Raw genomic sequence first — 18,584 nt, 5'->3', positions numbered from 1 at the left:
ACAACGTGACCTGATGCCCCTCACTCTTGGCAACCACGCGTGATGGAAGAATTTCAGCTGACTTGGAGGTATTGTACATCATAAAGGCTTTCTATCCCATCTACTAATCACGATGCCTGACATCAACACACTCCCTCCCGAGATCATCGTGCTAATTCTAGAGAACCTTCCAACTTCAGCTACTCTGCTTGCGGTAATTCTAAGCTGTCGCCATGTCTACAACTCAGTCAAACCTTATATCTTTTCAGTTCTAAGCTCAATAATAATCTCACAAATAGATTCGTTGTACAACACCAGCAACATTCTCTATACGATTCTTCAAAACATCCGCCCCATGTCTTCTGTCTGGAAACTCCGGAAACTCCAAGACCAATCGAGGTTTCTAATGCAAACCCTGGTTGCACTTCGGGGCGTGGCACATAAGTATGACCGTGATTTTTTGATGCTGGAGCTACCACTGCGACATTGTGAGATGCAATGCACATCCATTGTCCTGGATGTCTCTGAATATATCATGCAACCCGAAAAGAATTCGATTCGGAGCTGGGATAACTGGCGATACGTGATATCCCGTTACAGGTTGACGTTCAGAGTGGTTTTAGGAAAAGCAAGGCTGTAAGCGTTGCCCATTTCCACCATATGATGGCCTTGCCTGATAATATCACTTAGTCAAAACTCTTCTGTGAATAGCACCGTGCTTCAGTTCTATCAGCGTCTGATAGAGGAAGCTAAAATTGAGTTACAGGAAGAAGTGGACAGGCCTACTCTCGCGGTTCATCAGCTTCAGACAATACAAAACGCGGTTGCGCAGGAACAAAAGTCCATAAAACTGTGCCTTAGCCTCTGCAATCGTGCTTTGGAGTTCATCGGGTCTGGGGAATTTCAAGTTGAAGAGGGCCATCCAACAGTTATATCTTCTATCACGGAGTTACTTCCTGAAGAACGGAGCTATGAACTATGGATGCTAGACCGCTTGAAGGAGACATCATGAACATTATGGAGCACATATGCTGCTCGAGGATTCTCATTTCCTCTAATAACGAGACTTGCCATTTACAGTATACCAACGTCATTGTTTCTCCTTCGAACAACTTTAGATGGACCAGTCCACCTCGTATAAGGTAGGCTTCCCAAGTACTTAGATGCTCACATAGAGTTTGTGCTTGGGGTACTAAAGCTTCACAGTCATCTTTGTTTCCCACAGGCAATTTCAAACGGGAGCCTTTTGGCACGCAGCCTCGGATGTTGACAGGTCGCCAAATCTATGACACTTGACCGAGTCAACCGCGACCGAAGCGTCTAGCAGTCTCTGTGGGCTTCATACCTGTACATTTGGGCGTAATATTTAAGGAAATTACAAGGCAGATGGTATAGCACATGCCAAGAATCCATATTCACAGGCCAACCGTATATGAATTAGCGCAAATAGGTCAGGGTTTTGGAAAGAGTCTGCGCTGTACTTCTTTTCTTCTTTAAACCTTGGGGAGAGCCCCACATTGCTAAATTTAGGATATAGTTCAATGAAGTAGTTGGGTATTATAACCTGTTAGATGGATATTAGCCTGACAGCCGCATAGGCCGCATGCGCTCTATAATTTGAGCCTCAGACGAAAACTATGAGGCTTCCATACTCTGAGATCTTCAACATCCCCGGTTGGTTGAGTGACATTACTAAACAGGCATTCGGCAGAACAATGCAATTTTAAAATACTCTGTCGTAGAAGTTCTATTGTATTTGGACGTATCCTTTCACATATTCACCGAATAAAATAGGCGACAAAATCCTATGTGCTTCAGTTGTTCAATCTATCCATGTTAACTGTGTTTTTAAAAAAAGGGTGGCCATTCGTAGGTGGAGGCATCGCCATTCTGGATATTGTCCCCATAGATGTCCACAACCTACGTATCCGCATCTAAAGTAGCCAGTAAAAAAGTGCTTTGCCGGAATCAGACTAGGTGGATTACTTGACTAGGAATAATTTTTGCCTAAAGTGCTGGCATAGTGCGGGATCAGACTGACAACCCACAATCGCATCCCTCAAAGGACTGAAACATATTCCCTACACATTTGCTTCCCCATGCAATATATGCGGAAATTGTTAAAGTCTTTACCCAGCACATCAAACCACCCATACTACCCTTCAGACATACCACCCGAGACAGTGAACAGTGAACCCTACATACATACAGTAAACCCTGGGTTGATTTAAAGGATAGGCCACGAAAACGATGGATCAGCATATACCACACCGCCGAAAGCCAAGACCTAGGAAAGGCTAGATCACTCCTTCGACAAGGGGCAAACCCCAATGCTCACTGGTTCGGATGGTACAACTGTGCACTTCAGGCGTCGTCCCGCCGCGAGAGTGTGGAGCTAGTGCACTTACTCCTGAGCCAGAGGGCCGATATCGATGCACGCGGTGGCTATCATGGTGGTGCGCTTATAGCCGCTGCCCAATATGGGAGGCTCCAAATAGTGCGACTATTGATCAATTCAGGTGCTAATCTGAACCTACGCTCTCGATACGGTACTGCATTGGTCGTGGCGCGCGACAAAGGGTATGAAGACGTTGCGGAAGTCCTGGTTAGAGCTGGCGCAGCTAAGTGGCGGCCGATATGGAGGATATCCCGAGATTCGATTAAGGGCCATAATCTCAGCCTACAGACGTCGCGGACTCGGTCTAGTCCGCTCACTAGGGAAGAGAGCTCTCTAGTACTCAAGATACTTAGAAAGACAAGATCAGCTTGATTGTTAATTTAGAACCGTATAATTTCCCTCTCACTGATTATGTAGATAATTAACATCCTGGTATCAGCCCAGATTGAAGTGTCTCACTTGATTCCAGATACATTTCCTTAGTGTATTGTTGTTACCATTATACTAAACTCTAAGGATAGTCAGTAAAAAGGAAAATAAGAATAGAGTTGACCTCAACTAAATTCGGGAGCTCAGCGGCAATCCATCCGAGGAGTATCTTGCTCAGCCAGGACTGAAGGCTATTGATGCAATACAGTTGTATCTGAAATAACCTTCATTGTCTTGTATACACAAAGTCGTTTTCCACCCTTTTTAGGTATGAAGTGCGCTCCGGTATTTGGTACTCCGTCATGAAGGTACAACACAATTCCGGTAGAGTTTGATACAGTACCATAAATCCGGCGATTGCCACTCAACATGACGTTGAGAGGTACTTTAGTGAACAGCACTCGGCGTTAAGAGCTATTAATCTTCTGGTTTTCCACTACAGTGGCGAAAAGCAGAAATATTTCAAAACAACGCTTTCAGAATCCACAGCTCGCTATCAGTCCTCACTCAATGAATACCATGGAAAACATCCTCCAACGGGTCCCAGAACAGAACAAATCGCGTGACTACTGTATCAAAGCCATGCAGCACTATTTAAGTCCTGACCAAGCGGCCCAAGTTATCGAACAGTTCTAATCAGACAACTGGGTCTCTAACAAACAAGTTCTGTGGAGCGGCATGACTGGCAGCGAAGCGCAAAAATGGGCCGACGCGCATAACATGCAGACTCTGACTACCGTAATGGGCCCCTTGATGGAGCCTCAACAACCTCACTGCGACCGAGGTAAAAAGTCATGGAGCAGATACGTCCACGGGGCCTCAGCCATTTTCGCATGGTGCATAGCCCAGGGTCAAAGTGTTATAATGCTGTCCCCACCACCGCCAGAACGATTTCACCCGTCCGGCTTGTCGTATTTTCAGCTAATTGAGGAGCCTATCATCAAAGGGACGGCATTCCATGAAGCACCATGCTGGATTTTGATGGTACATCCGAGAGTAAAGGGTGCAGAGAATGTGTGTTACGAGATTTGGCCTCACGATAGCAGTTCTGCTTGGATTGAGCGGTTTGGGTTGCAGCCTGGCGGCCGGAATTGGAGGCAAACTGGTAATGAGACTTTCACGAACACAGGACGGTCTACTGTCTGCACACCTTTGGCAGCAGAAGAAGTGAGCGTATCACTTTTGCTAAACGCTTACAACATACAGGCTATGCATACTAACCAGTGCAGAAGCCAGGAAAGAAGGCTAAGAGAGCAAAAAAACTGAAGATATCATCTAAAAATCAAGCATTGAAGGCTAAGGGGAAGAGATTGGAGCCTCCGAAGAAAATAGCGGAATTGAAGCGAGAGAAAAAAGCCTGCGCCGAAAAGAAATCGGCCACTAAGACAGAGAAACCGAAGGCTAAGAAGAAGAAGAAAGCAAAGTCTGAGAAAAAAGTGGAAGGCTATACCTGTCCGAGCAATAAAAGAGTTTCTGCCCTTCCAACTGGAAGTAAAAGTCAGCCTTGATATGCTGGTTCCCAAAGTGGCTTCACCATCATTGTACTCGAGGGAAAGTTGTTTTTGAAACATTAGCCAAGAAACACTGGATTATACCAAGGAAGGTTATATCAAGGAAAGGTCGAGAAGTGGCCGTGTATTTCGAAGTCAGCAGTTGTTCGGGGAGAAGAGGAAAGTATAGGTTCCTGGAATGGGAAAAGTGTTCGTTCGCCACTTAGGCAATCGTACGCTATAGAATCTTAAATGTGCCTATCTAGCCATAGCCGTCTTCTTGAAAGTTTGTTGTCCTTATTCTTCCACGTTTCTTGTAGGGATTTGGGAACATTGGAAGTTGTGCAATGAATAAAAGCCTATATTATCTTATGCCAAGCATGATATTTCTATCAATTTTAAGAACAAGATATAGAAGAGTAGTTGTTTAAATCTTATGACTCAATGTATTATTTTGTTCAGTTAGTTTGCAAAAGACTATTTATAACATATGCTCCAGTATCTACACCATGAATGTCTAGACCACTATATATTATACAATAATTAAGTACAGTTTATTTTTATTGTAGAGTCAATAAAAGACCAGTTTATTTATGTGATTAATGGATGAGTTTGGAACATACTGTGATTAGGGTTTGAAAACAGCTCTCTGAATATGGAATATAGAAAGCACTTTCACCTGACAATACAACACTTTTGCCTCTTCCAGCTTGCCCTAAGCAGAGTAGGAGTAGAGAAGACCAAGGTTATGGGCAGTATCCAAGGTGAATAGATGCTCAGGACCTAGTGCATCTTTGTCACCTGTCAGCAAACACTGGTTTAGTAGATATATCTTCCTCAGTAGTATTCTTGCTTTGTAAGAGCTCTGGAGTTTCCTGAATAGAAATACATCCTACTGAAACCATCTATCTATTAGGTCATCTGGCCTTTTGACCTTCCTTTCATCTGCGGCTCGCAACTGCCAATTTCCTTGAGCAAGAATAGCAGTGCCATTCAAGGCAAATTCACGCCCCATTATAGTAGTGCAAGCATGCTTATCTTAGTTTGGGAATTCAGAAGTAGATTAATTGTGTATTTACATATCCTTCAGGAGGGTTGAGGTACTTAATGTATCATACACATATACAAACACAAGAAACTGATAGAGATAGATTTGAATTATATACAGCAAATTCTTGCCTTTATGGCCAAGAACAGTGATTCTGTGATCTATCTCCAAGGAACCTTCCCACCAATACTCAAACCTCGGAAAAAGTCTAGGCCCGCCTCGTCACATGCAAAATATAAGTCAAGTGGGACAAGGTGTGCGTACTTTTTAGGATTATCGTTAAAAAAAAGTAAACCCGCCTTATATATCCTAAGACTCAACTCATACTTCTTCCATGGATAAGGCTTCTTTCTTTGAGAAGTATTCACCGCATGAGTTGCATGTTTTGAAGGGTAAAATTGCTTCCATCTTCTCTGCTGGATCGCTTTTCCGTGTTTCTTGTTCATAGTAATACTTCGTCGAGGTGGAGTCAATGGCATCTCCGTAGTCCTAAAGATTTGTAGAGAAGTTTTACTTTTTCGTGCGGAATGACTCTATTTCGCAATGACTAGAAGATTCAACGGTCAGTAATACTGTATAGGTGGCCTTGCTTAGAGAATGTGCTATTCGGACAATAGAAACGAATGAGAATTTCCTCGCTAAGCTGAAGGCTTCCGATCAACCCTTCCAAGGAAAGTGTCTATCGTGGTTATTCCATACCTTTGAGGAGTGGACAGATTTTGTGGAAGCTGTGGGCTGGTATCAGTGAGGGAGCAAAGGAGCCTATTTATATACTTGCAAGAGCAAGTAGTGGGAACCGTGTCCAGATCCCGTGGGCTTACTAGTTGGCAAATTCGGTGTTCGGCAGAAGAACAGTCCAGGACATTACCGTTAATGATGACACAAGGCCAGCTCCAATAGTGCCACATTGGGTGGTGGCTCATTGTTGAGAGCCCAGTACCAAACACACATGAGATATGGCTACAGGTTGTCTGGAAACTGTGTCACCACTTATACTCCTTTGATTGTTTCAGCAACACTAGGATGAAATGAAGCTAAACTGAACTTGGATTGGAAAAGAGCAATAATTCTCCAGTACCAGGAGACTTACTCTAATGACGAGTAATCGGTGAATTCGATGGCAAATCGTGTAGATAGTGGTAAGCCCTCTTAGCAACAGGGCTGAGCTGGAAAGCCAAGTTTGCTGCTGATAATGGAGGATCTTTCCTGACACCCTAGGGATCTACTTATCTGATCAAGAGCGATTCAAGTAGTTCTCATGAACCAAAAGTCTCCACAACTTCTACATTATCCGTTACGTAGCTGCTGAATTCCCAATGCTTTGGCGGCTGTACTTGTGCTGCCTGTCCATAACCTCTACAGTGGTCCAGTCAATCTCCAATGGCAGTCAGTTGAGGAAGCCTATTTCCCGACTATGGATTCTCATGGCAACCAACTTCAATCGCTGAAATCCCGGGCTAGAAGTGGTGCAGAGGGTACGCTCAATAGTTGTATGGATGTTTTCGAAAAGTGCCCAGGTTTCGGGGTGTACTAATTTCCTTACCCATTGCACAGTAATTGTGTCCGATGAATATGTGATGAAAATCGGCCAATCGCGCCGAGCTACCGACAGCAGTTACCCATCGGCTAATGAAGAACTAGACGCCAATGGCCAGTCCAACATGGTTATGAAACTGACACGATGTACTCCAGTGAGGACAAGAGCCGCAATTGCAGTGAACAGCCTAAGGCCTGCAAGCGAGTTTCCAGCAAAGCCGGGTCTCAGGGAAACGACCATTGAGACGCCCTAGACTCGATGGTTACCAATATCGCCCCCGCACGGGTGCCGCGGAAGATAGCCTTGAAGACTTTCTAAGACTGTTCGATGCCCCAAGAACTGCCCCTATTGACCCGGTGGTCCTCCCGGCGAAGACAATCAAAGAGCTAGCGACACACATCAGGCCATCCACAAGTTTGACAGTAGCGGCACAGCTGACTGGGGGCAGTTCGAGCATATTCTAGTGCTCCACTCAAACTACCAAGCGCACTGGTTTCTTCCTTTGGTTTTTGCCGAAAAATTTCCTAGGGGTTGATTCAAACCATTTTGACAATTCCGCTCACGACCGAAACGCATATCAAACCAGACGATACATTCATCGTAGGGGAGAAAACAGACTGGTTGACGTGGAGGGTCAAGGTGAGTCTCGATGAGTATTACTCCGCTGTATGCTAACAAGCGACCGGCCAAGCAGGTGATGAAACCAAGAGGACGGCTTTTAAGCAGATTCAGGCTACAAACACTAGATCACACAGAACTGAACACACCTTTATGACCCTCCGTTCCCTCCTCCTGACATCGCTATAGGATGACCGTTTGCAATTTGTTTCGCGGTTACTTGAGGGTCCGAAGGTACCAACAGTACTGCGCGCAAGGTGAGCGAGGCAAGCGATGAGGAAGAGTAAGAGGCGGAGATAGTGACCTCACAAGTCTCTGGCAGAGAACTTCAGTATCAGGTGCGTTGAAAAGGATGCGATCCTGACCTCAGACTTGTGGCGCCTGATTCCTCGGGTGGATCTTCCATATTCACTTTCCTTTCAGGCCCCCCATTTTCCACCTGAGGAATTCCTTCAAGACCTGGGACCTCACTTCCTCTTCTACAATCCCCTCATCTCCCCATCCGCCAACAACAACCACCATCGACTTTTATCTTCAACGTCGTCTTTTCATCTTAAGTCGAACAAAAGCTGTTCTCTGTATGTATTTCCTACTGGCTTCGCCCGTTTCTCGCGACTCTGGATGAATGAGTGGCATGCGATGCGCGTTTTGTGTTACTGACTTTGGCATTTTCTTAGCGTTCTTTGTGAAGATGTCTGCTCCGTTAAACTCGTCCCATCCGGGTGCCCTCGTGTCCGGTATGCTGCTCCGCGCATCCTACGTCGAAAGATTCGTTCCTAATTTTTTTTCAAGACCTTATCGAGAAATACATTCATGAAGCTAAGGCCAGCCTTACCAAGGCCATTAGTTCCCTCCAGGCAGCCGAAAACAGCCTTCAGTTGGTTGGTCCTCTCTCGGGAATGCCCGCTACCCTCTCCGCTCAACAGAGACATGGTGGTTTGGAGATGGGTTATGGACAGTTGGAGAGCTCTGTGGAGATTAGCGGTGAGGCTATTGAGTCTCTTCAGTCTGCTATCGCTCTGATGACCGGCCGTTAATTGGGGCGAGGCCGAGGACGGGAACCCTTTTCGGGACTCCCTGGACCTTTCTTTTCTTCTTTTCATGATGACTGTACTTAGCTGGTTCCTCTAATGGAGAGATGTTCCGCTGTTCTTCCGTAGTACTCTATTACCCGTAGCTTAGCTAGCAATGTTTTCAGTTATTCTTGATTATCTGTTAACCCCATCAGATTACTTGATGAACTGTGCGCCTAACATTACCCCCCTCTCTCAGAATGCCCTAGCCTCAGGGCTTCATAGGTGCTTATTCATACTGGCGTAGGATCCCGCCTTATACGGGGTTTGGTTGCGAGCGCGGGGTGTAGGCGTTCGGTGGTTCTGAGCAGTGTGTGTGATTTCACGCTTGGGGATACCCTCACGCTTTCCATTTCGGGAAGTGTAGGAACGTTAGTTGCGTTGTAGAGGGTCCGATCCCGATTTCTGCCGGGCGCCCTATGGTTGAAACGCCCGATTTGGCTTGACATCGGGCGGCGGTGCTGTGTTGTGGTTGTGTTGGGCCATTCACTGATTCCGTTGCCTAGGCGCCGCTTGTGTTGGATGTCACCTGCCTACAGCGATTTCTCACGCGCTGTTCCTCATTCCTTTACTCAATCACCAACCTCTCCTACCTCCGCGGTAAGCGCCTCGTTTTCCCCCATCACGCCGCGCGTTTGGGTCATTCCGATCGCAGTATCCCATTCTGCACGTTGTGTTGCCCATATCTTCTGGTTTTGAGGCCTCCTGAGCTATCAGGTGTGGCGCTGTTGCGTTCGTCGTTCTGCTGATGATTGTGTTCTGCATTGAGCTCTTTCCCGCTTCCTTTTATTGCTTCGTCTGCGGGCTTCCGCATATGCTGATTTCGCTGATGTATTCAACAGATGGTCAAACGTCGTTCCGCTGCCGCTCGTACCCTCCGCCGCGCCAATAGGAGCAAGAAGAACCATACCCGTCCCCTGTGTCGCCAGCGGGCTTCAGCCCCTCCCGCGTCTCCTCCCTTTGGGGGCTTTTCAAATAAAGCTTACATCATATCTAATTGGTTTGGATTGGTGACCATGATACTACAGATACTCTCTGGCTAATTCACAGAAAGGTCACAGGTTGCCAACCCAGATACATACAGTAATGCTCTCAATTTACCATCACCCAGAAAGGAGATTTCACGCTACAATGTGGCACAAGCTTATAATGCCTTTGGAAGGAGGACACCAAATGGGTTGATACAGCAGTTTTGGGATTTGTAGCATGAATTGGAAAGCTTCATGGGTGAATATTATAATATGAATAAATTTATGCTAGTTTCACAGAATAAGGCCATCAGACTAGGGCATGATAAGTACCTTTTCATGCTTATGCCCCTTTTCTCGGAGCAGCACCATGGGGGGAATGTTGAAGTCGTATCAGCTGACCCTCGAGGTTCTGTATTCGCCAACTCAACACTCTATTATGGGACTCGAGCTGTTGATTCCTTGCCAGTAAATCAATTTTCTCTTTGTACATGTTCGACAGTTCACTACAGGAGTCACTGAGTGTGGAGCTTTTACCTACACCGTTGGGGGATAACATTTTGGATACCCAAGAATACAAAATCGGAACAGAGAAATGAAGTAATAAGGCTGGTTAAATATTTATATACTACTTTCTAAACAAAAGTACACAAGGCTACTGCCAGATGAATGGACTCCACCATAAAGAGGGAAGAAAAGCGAAATGACATCTGCACGCCGTGACCTTTCCTGCAAGCCCTATACAAGGATTTTGCATACAACTAACTCCCGGACAGGTTATCGAGCCGTCTTACCTCCCTTGTTGATTTCTCCTCTCTTCTAATTTGGTCTTTTCTAACGCGAAAACAAGTCTCTTGGCTTACCGAAACTGACTATTGTCGAAATTGATCAATCATTTGGGTGGTGGTGGGGAAAACCCTAGTTTCTTGACTCCCGTGGTATCGTAAGCTCCTCGGCCCGATTGAAGCATGACTAGGAGAGTCTGGAAATGGTGCTTCCTGGGGAACAGCAGATTGGGCAAGTGTATTTGTACTGGGTCTTGCTTGCTCTGCAATGTTCTGTTTGATTGGCATTTCTTTGACATCTTTCCAGCTCCCCTCTTCTAATGCACGGGCAGCAAGCATCTTATATAATGCTTGATTGCTAGAGAGAGTGATGCTATGTCTCATGGGCTTTACAGCTTGTATCAAGTGTGTAACTCTAAGGCCATAGTTATACAAATCACGTAGTATATACAGCATAAGCTGTTCGATGTCTCTAGGGTTATTAGTCATCTATCCGAGTGAAATGAAATGAAGGTCTGCTTACTATGGTCACTTGTTCTGCTTAAGCATTTATGGGGGATATTGGCAGGCCACCATAATGGACCCGTGGTGCAGTTGAAGGGATGAGTCCGACGCTTGTCTGGATCGATATATTTGATCCACAGATCCAAAATAAGACGTCTGTTATTCAAGGACCTGATCTGATTCTTGTAGTATCCTTGATAATTCTCCACATGCTCAGTAAAATTACTACAGAGCTGTTCAAGTTCTCGATAATCACTCTCTTGTGCTGGCGGCAGATAAAGCAATATTTTGGGAATAGAAACACCTCGCCCTGGTACGCGTTACTTTATCAGTTATTTTGATAGATGCCGCGAAAGACATACTGGATAGCCCTGTCTTGAACTTTTCCTCTTCTTCTCGGATGGAAAGTATTTGTTGGAATAGATCAATATGCCGTTCATCCGGTAGGTGCAACTTCATGACCCCTGTGAACTCACGCAAGCCGTTTATCTGAATCTCACGGATCAGGCGAAGGAATATATCAATTTTTTTCTGTCTAAAGCTTAGTATGGAAAGTTAATTGTAGATTATACTATCTTACCATCAAAACTCCGACCAGCTAACGCTTCTGTTGAAGCCGAACTTTCGTAAGAACATAGATATGGATATATTGATTCTTCAAGATTCCCAGACGGTGTAAAAATCTTGTACAGGGCTATTTCATAAACCTCTTCAACAAGCTTCTCATCGTCAATAGTCCCTGATAAATATTCAGCCTCTGTATGCTTGATTATAATTCAAACGTACAAAGTACAGTGGTACTTCTTTTGGTTATTGAACTTACCCTTGAAACAATAGTATCCATTATGCTTGAATATTAATTGCTTCTGAGCTCTAATGCCGCGTCTATGCAGGTATGAGCTGTTATATGGAACTTGCTGTTGCATTTTAAAAAAGGGCAACTTCAGAGTTTTGGTAGGTCATGTAGTAAGTAGATGATTACTTTAATATATGGGGAATATAAAGATATTTAAGTCCAAACGACAGGTGCAGCCTTGCTTGCCCCAAAAAGCTACTGCGACTAGATAAGTCCTCCGTGGGACTGCCTGGTCAGTATTGGCTAACTAGCCCACGTGAAAACAGACTCTGGGTTAGAGGATCTAGATCTACAGGAAGCACTAAACGAGAATTGCTATTTAGACTAATAGTATTAGTAGCAAAATCGAGAAATCCTCTATTATGATCCCCACCGTAAGCACTAGACAAGGGATCGTCGATAGATCACTAGCCTTAAGTGCTAGAAAAGCAACAAAAGAAATAAGGAGGTGTTTGTACCCGTACAGCCGTCGGAAGGTAGTTGCCTGGTATGCGGGTTACGGTTTCCATTGGATAGTTCCTCGATATACCAATAGTAATTGCCCCATGGACCTACACACTGCCATAGAGTTCCGACTGAATGTTGATCAGTTTGTCATTTAGTTGTTGTATTGGGACATTGTCGCATGAAACGTCCTCAATATAGTGCCTTCTATTGAGATCCCAGATAATGTACCATCTATAAAAAATTAGAATATAGACAGTTGCTTCTTATGTTGTTATACCTACGTCCAAGTCACACAAGGGCAAACTTGCGGTGGCATTCTCCTGAGGTGCTCTGGAAGTAGGATAAAGCTTTTAATCTCTTCAGCCCCAGGACAGCCTTCCATCATATGGTACTCGATCGTGTGCGAAACTTCCAAATCGTTGTCTTCGATCCACTCAACACCTGTCCGTGTGCAGGATGCACTGATACGGTAATTGAGCTGGGTGAATGTGATGATCCAGTGCGCTCTGCAATCTCGCGTAGAGATAAGTTTGGCCTTGACAGAACCAGGAAACGGGTGCATGAAGGGCATGGGGGGTTGACTGTAGGAGGGTTCTATACCAGAAATAGAAAGAGTAAAAGAAGATGGAATGGTCTGAAGGCCTATGCTGGGTTGAAAGAAGACCGGCGGTTGGTCGGGATGACCATGCTTCAATTCTGTAGGTTTCGAGAGAACTAAATACTTTCCCAGTCCATGTCGGATTGTGCTGCACACCTCGGGTTGTTGGCAATTGTACCTGCCAACCCCTACTAATGCTAATGTGCGGCCTGTCAGGTCGAATGCATAGCCACCTTATTGATTGCCTACCTTACAGATGCTATGTACAACGATCGGCTGCATATCTATACATGCATAGCTAATATCGCTAGTGGTTTAGATCAATTGGCCATCCAATCCTCTTGCCTAGTCTCTTTCGAAAACGCTAACTGGGTCAGAGGAATTATAACTGGAAATCCGCTTACGCTTATCCTTGGCCTCATCTCGAAGTTTATCCAACTCCTTCTCGTCGAACCGCTTTTCGCGGATTGTCTCCGCTATCCAGTCCAATGCCCTGCATCTCCACCCAGCCTCGACCACTGCAGTTGTTGCTGACGTTCCGATTGACTTGAACTCGCTCCAAGGGAGGCGGTCATAAAACTGACCGCGAAGAAAAATTATGACCAGGTCGCTCGGCCCTCTTTCTGCGTCTGCGAAGATTATTATCTGAGCTATTATTAGATCAGGCATCCTACAATGTGGGCGCATTCCTGACCTCGTCTCTCTGGACGCCGCTCCTCGCCGGCCATAACCAGCGTTTAATACCACTCCAGAGAAAGATCATGCTGTCCAGGCAATCCATCAGTATTTGGCACGGACAGATGCGAGTGTGCAGGCACGAGAAGGCTTGGTAGGTGCAAATAATAGTAAAGGAGACCGAAGTAGGAAAACTATGCATGGTTAACTACAAAAACGTAAGGCCCTTTTTATAACTACATGAAGCTTGTGCTATTGTCTATCTATAATTGCTCTAGGACTTTATTGATCGTATTGCGGTGCCCAGAAGACCGTCAATTCATACTTATCTCCATATTCATGTCTGTCACAGTGAAAATTGGCGCTTCCAGATTGCGCCATGACTCCAACACAATGGTACTACGTTTATCAACGTATTGCGCATGGTATGGAGGTAAGATGAAGGCAAGTATGGAGGTAAGTATGGAGGTAAGCATGGAGGTAAGTATGGAGGTAAGCATGGAGGCAAGCATGGAGGTAAGCATGGAGGTAAGTATGGAGGTAAGTATGGAGGTAAGTATGGAGGTAAGTATGGAGGTAGGATGGAGGTAGGATACCTCGCTTGCCAAATCACGCGTTGGTAATACCAGCCAAGAAAAAGCAAAATATTCTATCAATCCTGCATGGAATAAACAACATAAGTAGGCGCAAACAAATGTTTTGAACCAAACAAGGATCAGCTTGGTAACTTTAACAAAAGGATTTCTTTAACATCCATTGGTCGATTTGCGCACATCCCGACCGCCAACCAAGTAAGGGAGGATTGTGCCAAGAACTCCGATCATCCATAAAAAGGTAAGACAGGGAGGTCGGGTAGGAAGTTGCCGCCAGTCATGTCTGAAAGGCCACAGCCACCAAGCTAGAGGGCATGTCTCTTCGCAATTTCTTATTTTGTCGCTTTTCAAAAATCAAGCAGTTATGGACCGTCTGTCATTCAACACATTTGTACGCGCTGGCAGGTGTTTAAATTTGTCATTGCGACATCTAACCTACCCGCAACTCTGTTTCACTTTTGTTTCTCAGCGCAGGAATACTGGTATCGCCACTGTTCAAATGTCTCAACCACGCGTCTTTCCTAGTTCAGATTCCGCCTCCTAGATTCTTCTATAAGAATTGAAGAAGAGACTCTCCCTGATTATTTGGAGGAGCACTACTATCCAGTCCACATTGGTGAAGTCTTCAAATCACAATACCAGGTTGTTACTAAACTTGGCTTCGGCTCATCATCAACCGTATGGTTATGTCGGGACCTTTGGTAAGTGTGCAAAGATAGTTATCGGAGTCATGAGCTGATATATCAGAGTAATAAGCGTTATTTAGTCCTGAAAGTGCATGCTTGAACTAGACCACAGCTTCCAGAGGTGGTAATCGCAAAACACCTGCAAGCCGTTCATGATACTCATGGCGGTGAAAGTATGTCCGGCTTATCCTTGATGCGTTTGAGATTTCCGGGCCGCATGGAGTGCATCCATGTCTTCTTTATGAACCTGCTAGTATTGACATACATGATTATATGCGCTGTCTTGAGGATGATACCTTACCAGAAAACCTCCTTTGGCCCGCCCTGCGGCTTGTACTTATTGCCTTGGATTACCTCCACCAAGGAAACATTATCCATACGAGTAAGTAATAACTCGGATATTAAAATTTATGGTTCCTTCTAATCCATTCTAGATGTTCAACCGAACAATAATACCATCAGACATCATGGTACTGGTTCTCTGTAAGATCATAGGATGTATTTCGAAAAGCACAGTTAAAGCAAAGAAATTTAAAGGAGCAGGAGGCTGATGCAGCGAAATGAATAGAGTAACATCGCGACCATGAAGTGACCCATTAATAGTAATGGGGACAAAGTTATATCAGACCGGTGGGTGATCGGAACCGCCACTGATATTAGTAATGTTTCATTATCATTCATAGTTAGCTATTGACATTTTGGGTGGAAGGGTGACTGCCCAAATTGCGGGGCGGTATCAATTCTGCAACAGATCATGTGATCGATAAAGGACCCACCACAGTTTAATTCATGGCGAACGTGGGCATTTCTTCCTCATCATCAGAGAACAAAAGGCCGAGGAGCTATGACTTACCTACCTGTACCCGCAACAAATAAGACTCCAATTTATCCGATTACACTATAAAGAGTGAGTACCGTTATCACGCCTTTCCTTCGTGGCTAAAGAAACAAAGGTCCCAAGCAAATCGCGGGCATCTTAAGGTCCCCTAATTCTTAATTTAATTCCGGATTTCTATGGTAAGCTAATGCCACTAGATCTACTACATACATGTTTTAACATTTACCAGGCTTTTAAAGTAGAGCCTCTCGATCCTTCTGTGGTTTTCAACAATGGAAACAAGAACCGTGTTACGATGATTGTTGGTAAAAATCAAATGGTCCAAATGGTTTTCTGGAAGGGATGCAATGTTACCGTATATGAAACGGATAGCGAGGGGATCGAACAAATTACACATCTTGAAGATTACCCTGACGGCCAAATGGAGGTACGAAACGGTGTTAAACTATACATTACTCAAGGAAAAGTCCGGGTGGATGAGTTAGAAGATTTAGGCATATAGCTTGCGGCTGATTTCAACACCACGATTCAGATCTAAGGATAAATTTATAATTGCACCTTGCCTTGTGATGATCATTGATACACATTCTGTTAGTTGTTTCCCTTCTCCTAACTCCTTTTTCCGCACAGGGCTATCCCTAATTGCCTCGTGTATTTCAGCACCGAAGACCTTAATAATGGCCCCCTCCTTGACACCTTTCATGGTTGATTCAGAGTTTGGCACAACCAATGTCGGCCCGTCACCAAAAGAGATATGTCGAAGTGGTTCGGCTGGAGTGATTCTTGCATCAAATAATGCCATAGCAAGATAATCTATCCCCGGCATACATATGTCAAGACTCATTAGACAATTGACCAGGCCCCCCCAAAGCGGGAAGGCTGTCGTCACGGCAGCTTTCCAGATAGTCTCTCCATCAATCTGGCATGGGACTCTTAAAATTATACTGCATAGGTCCTCAGTAAAAACAGTAGCGATCCCTTCTAGGGAAGCGTGCTCAAAAGTTGCCCCATCAATATTCGAATGATTGTTATGTTCGGGAAGAGGCGGCTGATCTGTCTCAATCTGCATATCGGGGATTTGGTGGAGCCTAGAAATTTCTTTCAAAACTGGAGAGTTCAATAGTGGCCCGTTACGTTCCCTTTCAAGCTTATTGAAAAGTTCTTCGCGGTGGTACTTGTTCATACTGGCCATATTATCTTTGCCGAGAGCGGTCGAGCATAGAAGAACACCAGTTGCACTATTAGGGCGGCATCTCAGCCGCACAGTATTGATAAAATTCTGGAACCTTCGATCCTTATCAGATCTAGGTACCTCTGATAGTGACAAGTCAATGGCACGCTTATCTTTGGTGTGCCTTAAGCATTTCTTGTTGATAAGGGTACTTCCAACGTCTTCGATTTTCTTCCACGCATCCTCATGGGTTATTGGTCTGCGGGGAGGCCGTCGCTTGTTTGATACCCGCACCATCGTGTTTGAGGTTGCAGCAGGATGAAGTAAGGATGGAGGTAGGATGGAGGTAGGATGGAGGTAGATGGAGGTAGGATGAGGAGGGAATGGAGGTAGATTATATGGGCTATTACCCCGCTTGCCAAATCACGCGTTGGTAAAGCCCGCCAAGAAAAGCAAAATATTCTATCGATCTTCTGGAATAAAAGATTAGCTGTACTGGAAAAATATAATTATATATTACTGTAATTTTTATCATCCCACCTCTATTCGATCTCTTGTCCTGATCACTATACCTCCATGCTTACCTCCATGCTTACCTCCATGCTTACCTCCATGCTTACCTCCATCCTACCTCCATCTTACCTCTATCTTTCTATATACCTAAGCGCCGTGCGAACAACTCAGATGTTTTTGTCCTATCATAGGGTACGGTATGAAGTGATAGACATATTCTATCCTACCGAGAATCTTTCGCCCCATCAGCTTCATGAGCTTCGGACAAACCCTTGATATTGGGGCCTAGGCTCCTCATCGGTAAAGAATGTTGCCTCCGTATGAGTCTAGCGATCGACTCAATCCGTTCCAAAACGGCTAGTTGGGTCGCAATACCAGAGGACTTTGCCTTGCAAGCCTTAAGCTTATTTTTGCCATCGTCCCGTAAATTGAAAAGTATGTCTTTCATGGTATCAAGGATAGTTGTTGGGTTCATAATGTATCTGGTGTTGTGCTGCCGAACCGTGCCCGTCTCCTGCGTCTCCTCCCTTTGGGGGCTTTTCGCCGAGTCCGTCCCCGGCCCCCTCTTCAGAGGAAGCTGTTGCGCCACTGGATAGCGGGGAAGATCTCTCGCGCCCCCTCTTCGGAGGATGAGGCCTCCTCATCTCCGGAACACGACGCAGGCACCCCCTTGCCTGAAAATGTGGGGAGTGGTGCCTGCGGTATCTCCGGCGCTGTAGTTTGGCCCCATCGGGGGTAAATGTTGCCTGTGTGGTCTGTGAGGGCCATCGTGTCTGTCTACATTGTGCGAGTGGTCACCACCGTTGCGTACCGGTAAGTGATATCTCATTCTGATCCCTGATACTGGGTGATGTTGATATATGCGGCAGGTACCCCCTGAGGCCACCACGCAGGCAGATGCGGTGTTGGTGGCGCGCCATCGCTTTGAGCAGACTCCTCTGCCATTGTGACGAAGGAGGCTCTCAAAGCTGCGGTTCATGCCCTCAACGCCGCTGTTCACCCTGCACGTGTGGCACCTAGTGCAGCCCGCCGCGGCGGTGGTGGCCTAGGTTCAGGGTCGCCGGTCCCTTCCACACCACCGTCTGCGAGCCCCCGCCCTCTCTACCAGCGTATGCTGGGTGTGTTCATTTCTCCCTTCAAGTGAGTCCTCTTCCGCCGAGCGGACTCCGCTGGAGCTGACCTGCGGGCGTAGGGGGTAGGGGGTTTTTTTTTTAATGCAATTTATTTCCGCTGCTCGGTGAGCCGTGTCCGCATTGTCATAGTTTCGTAGGCCCTTGTAGAGGTTTTAGGCTCCACTACAGATATCAGTGCTCTAGGTGCGGTTAGTCTTTCCCTTTCTTGCGCTGATATCCATCAAGCGCTTGGGTTTCTTGCACAT

At 45.6% G+C, this 18,584-nt stretch overlaps 7 protein-coding genes across 7 annotated transcripts; 4 read left to right on the top strand and 3 right to left on the bottom strand.

Moving 5' to 3' along the window:
- Positions 1-173: 173 nt before the first annotated feature.
- Positions 174-1,205, top strand: BDW43DRAFT_234433 (uncharacterized protein). The gene is made up of 4 exons (XM_032039575.1): positions 174-193; positions 249-615; positions 670-1,121; positions 1,186-1,205. The coding sequence occupies exons 2-3, from the start codon at positions 335-337 to the stop codon at positions 989-991; spliced, it is 603 nt and encodes a 200-aa protein (XP_031894749.1). The 5' UTR covers positions 174-193; positions 249-334; the 3' UTR covers positions 992-1,121; positions 1,186-1,205.
- Positions 1,206-3,484: 2,279 nt separating this feature from the next.
- On the top strand, positions 3,485-4,314 carry BDW43DRAFT_316421 (uncharacterized protein; the record flags this gene model as incomplete). Its single annotated transcript, XM_032048299.1, has 2 exons — positions 3,485-3,973; positions 4,036-4,314. 2 exons carry the CDS (start codon positions 3,485-3,487, stop codon positions 4,312-4,314), a joined length of 768 nt encoding a protein of 255 aa, XP_031894748.1.
- Positions 4,315-8,190: 3,876 nt separating this feature from the next.
- BDW43DRAFT_316419 (uncharacterized protein) lies at positions 8,191-8,536 on the top strand (the record flags this gene model as incomplete). The annotated part of the gene is made up of 2 exons (XM_032048298.1): positions 8,191-8,236; positions 8,292-8,536. 2 exons carry the CDS (start codon positions 8,191-8,193, stop codon positions 8,534-8,536), a joined length of 291 nt encoding a protein of 96 aa, XP_031894747.1.
- Positions 8,537-12,236: 3,700 nt separating this feature from the next.
- BDW43DRAFT_316418 (uncharacterized protein) lies at positions 12,237-12,703 on the bottom strand (the record flags this gene model as incomplete). Its single annotated transcript, XM_032048297.1, has 2 exons — positions 12,237-12,363; positions 12,414-12,703. 2 exons carry the CDS (start codon positions 12,701-12,703, stop codon positions 12,237-12,239), a joined length of 417 nt encoding a protein of 138 aa, XP_031894746.1.
- A 231-nt stretch (positions 12,704-12,934) lies between these two features.
- On the bottom strand, positions 12,935-13,493 carry BDW43DRAFT_323445 (uncharacterized protein; the record flags this gene model as incomplete). Its single annotated transcript, XM_032049746.1, has 2 exons — positions 12,935-13,375; positions 13,425-13,493. 2 exons carry the CDS (start codon positions 13,491-13,493, stop codon positions 13,076-13,078), a joined length of 369 nt encoding a protein of 122 aa, XP_031894745.1. The 3' UTR covers positions 12,935-13,075.
- A 2,212-nt stretch (positions 13,494-15,705) lies between these two features.
- Positions 15,706-17,117, bottom strand: BDW43DRAFT_234368 (uncharacterized protein). The gene has a single exon (XM_032039574.1). It carries the CDS (start codon positions 16,988-16,990, stop codon positions 16,013-16,015), a length of 978 nt encoding a protein of 325 aa, XP_031894744.1. The 5' UTR covers positions 16,991-17,117; the 3' UTR covers positions 15,706-16,012.
- A 145-nt stretch (positions 17,118-17,262) lies between these two features.
- Positions 17,263-17,808, top strand: BDW43DRAFT_292784 (uncharacterized protein). The gene has a single exon (XM_032043758.1). The coding sequence runs from the start codon at positions 17,527-17,529 to the stop codon at positions 17,800-17,802; it is 276 nt and encodes a 91-aa protein (XP_031894743.1). The 5' UTR covers positions 17,263-17,526; the 3' UTR covers positions 17,803-17,808.
- The last annotated feature ends 776 nt before the right edge of the window (positions 17,809-18,584 follow it).

This window comes from Aspergillus alliaceus (assembly GCF_009176365.1).
Source record: "Aspergillus alliaceus strain CBS 536.65 unplaced genomic scaffold BDW43scaffold_74, whole genome shotgun sequence".
In the NCBI taxonomy this organism is placed as follows: domain Eukaryota; kingdom Fungi; phylum Ascomycota; class Eurotiomycetes; order Eurotiales; family Aspergillaceae; genus Aspergillus; species Aspergillus alliaceus.
Note: the sequence above shows the minus strand (reverse complement) of the source record. Positions and strands in the feature narration are given on the sequence as shown.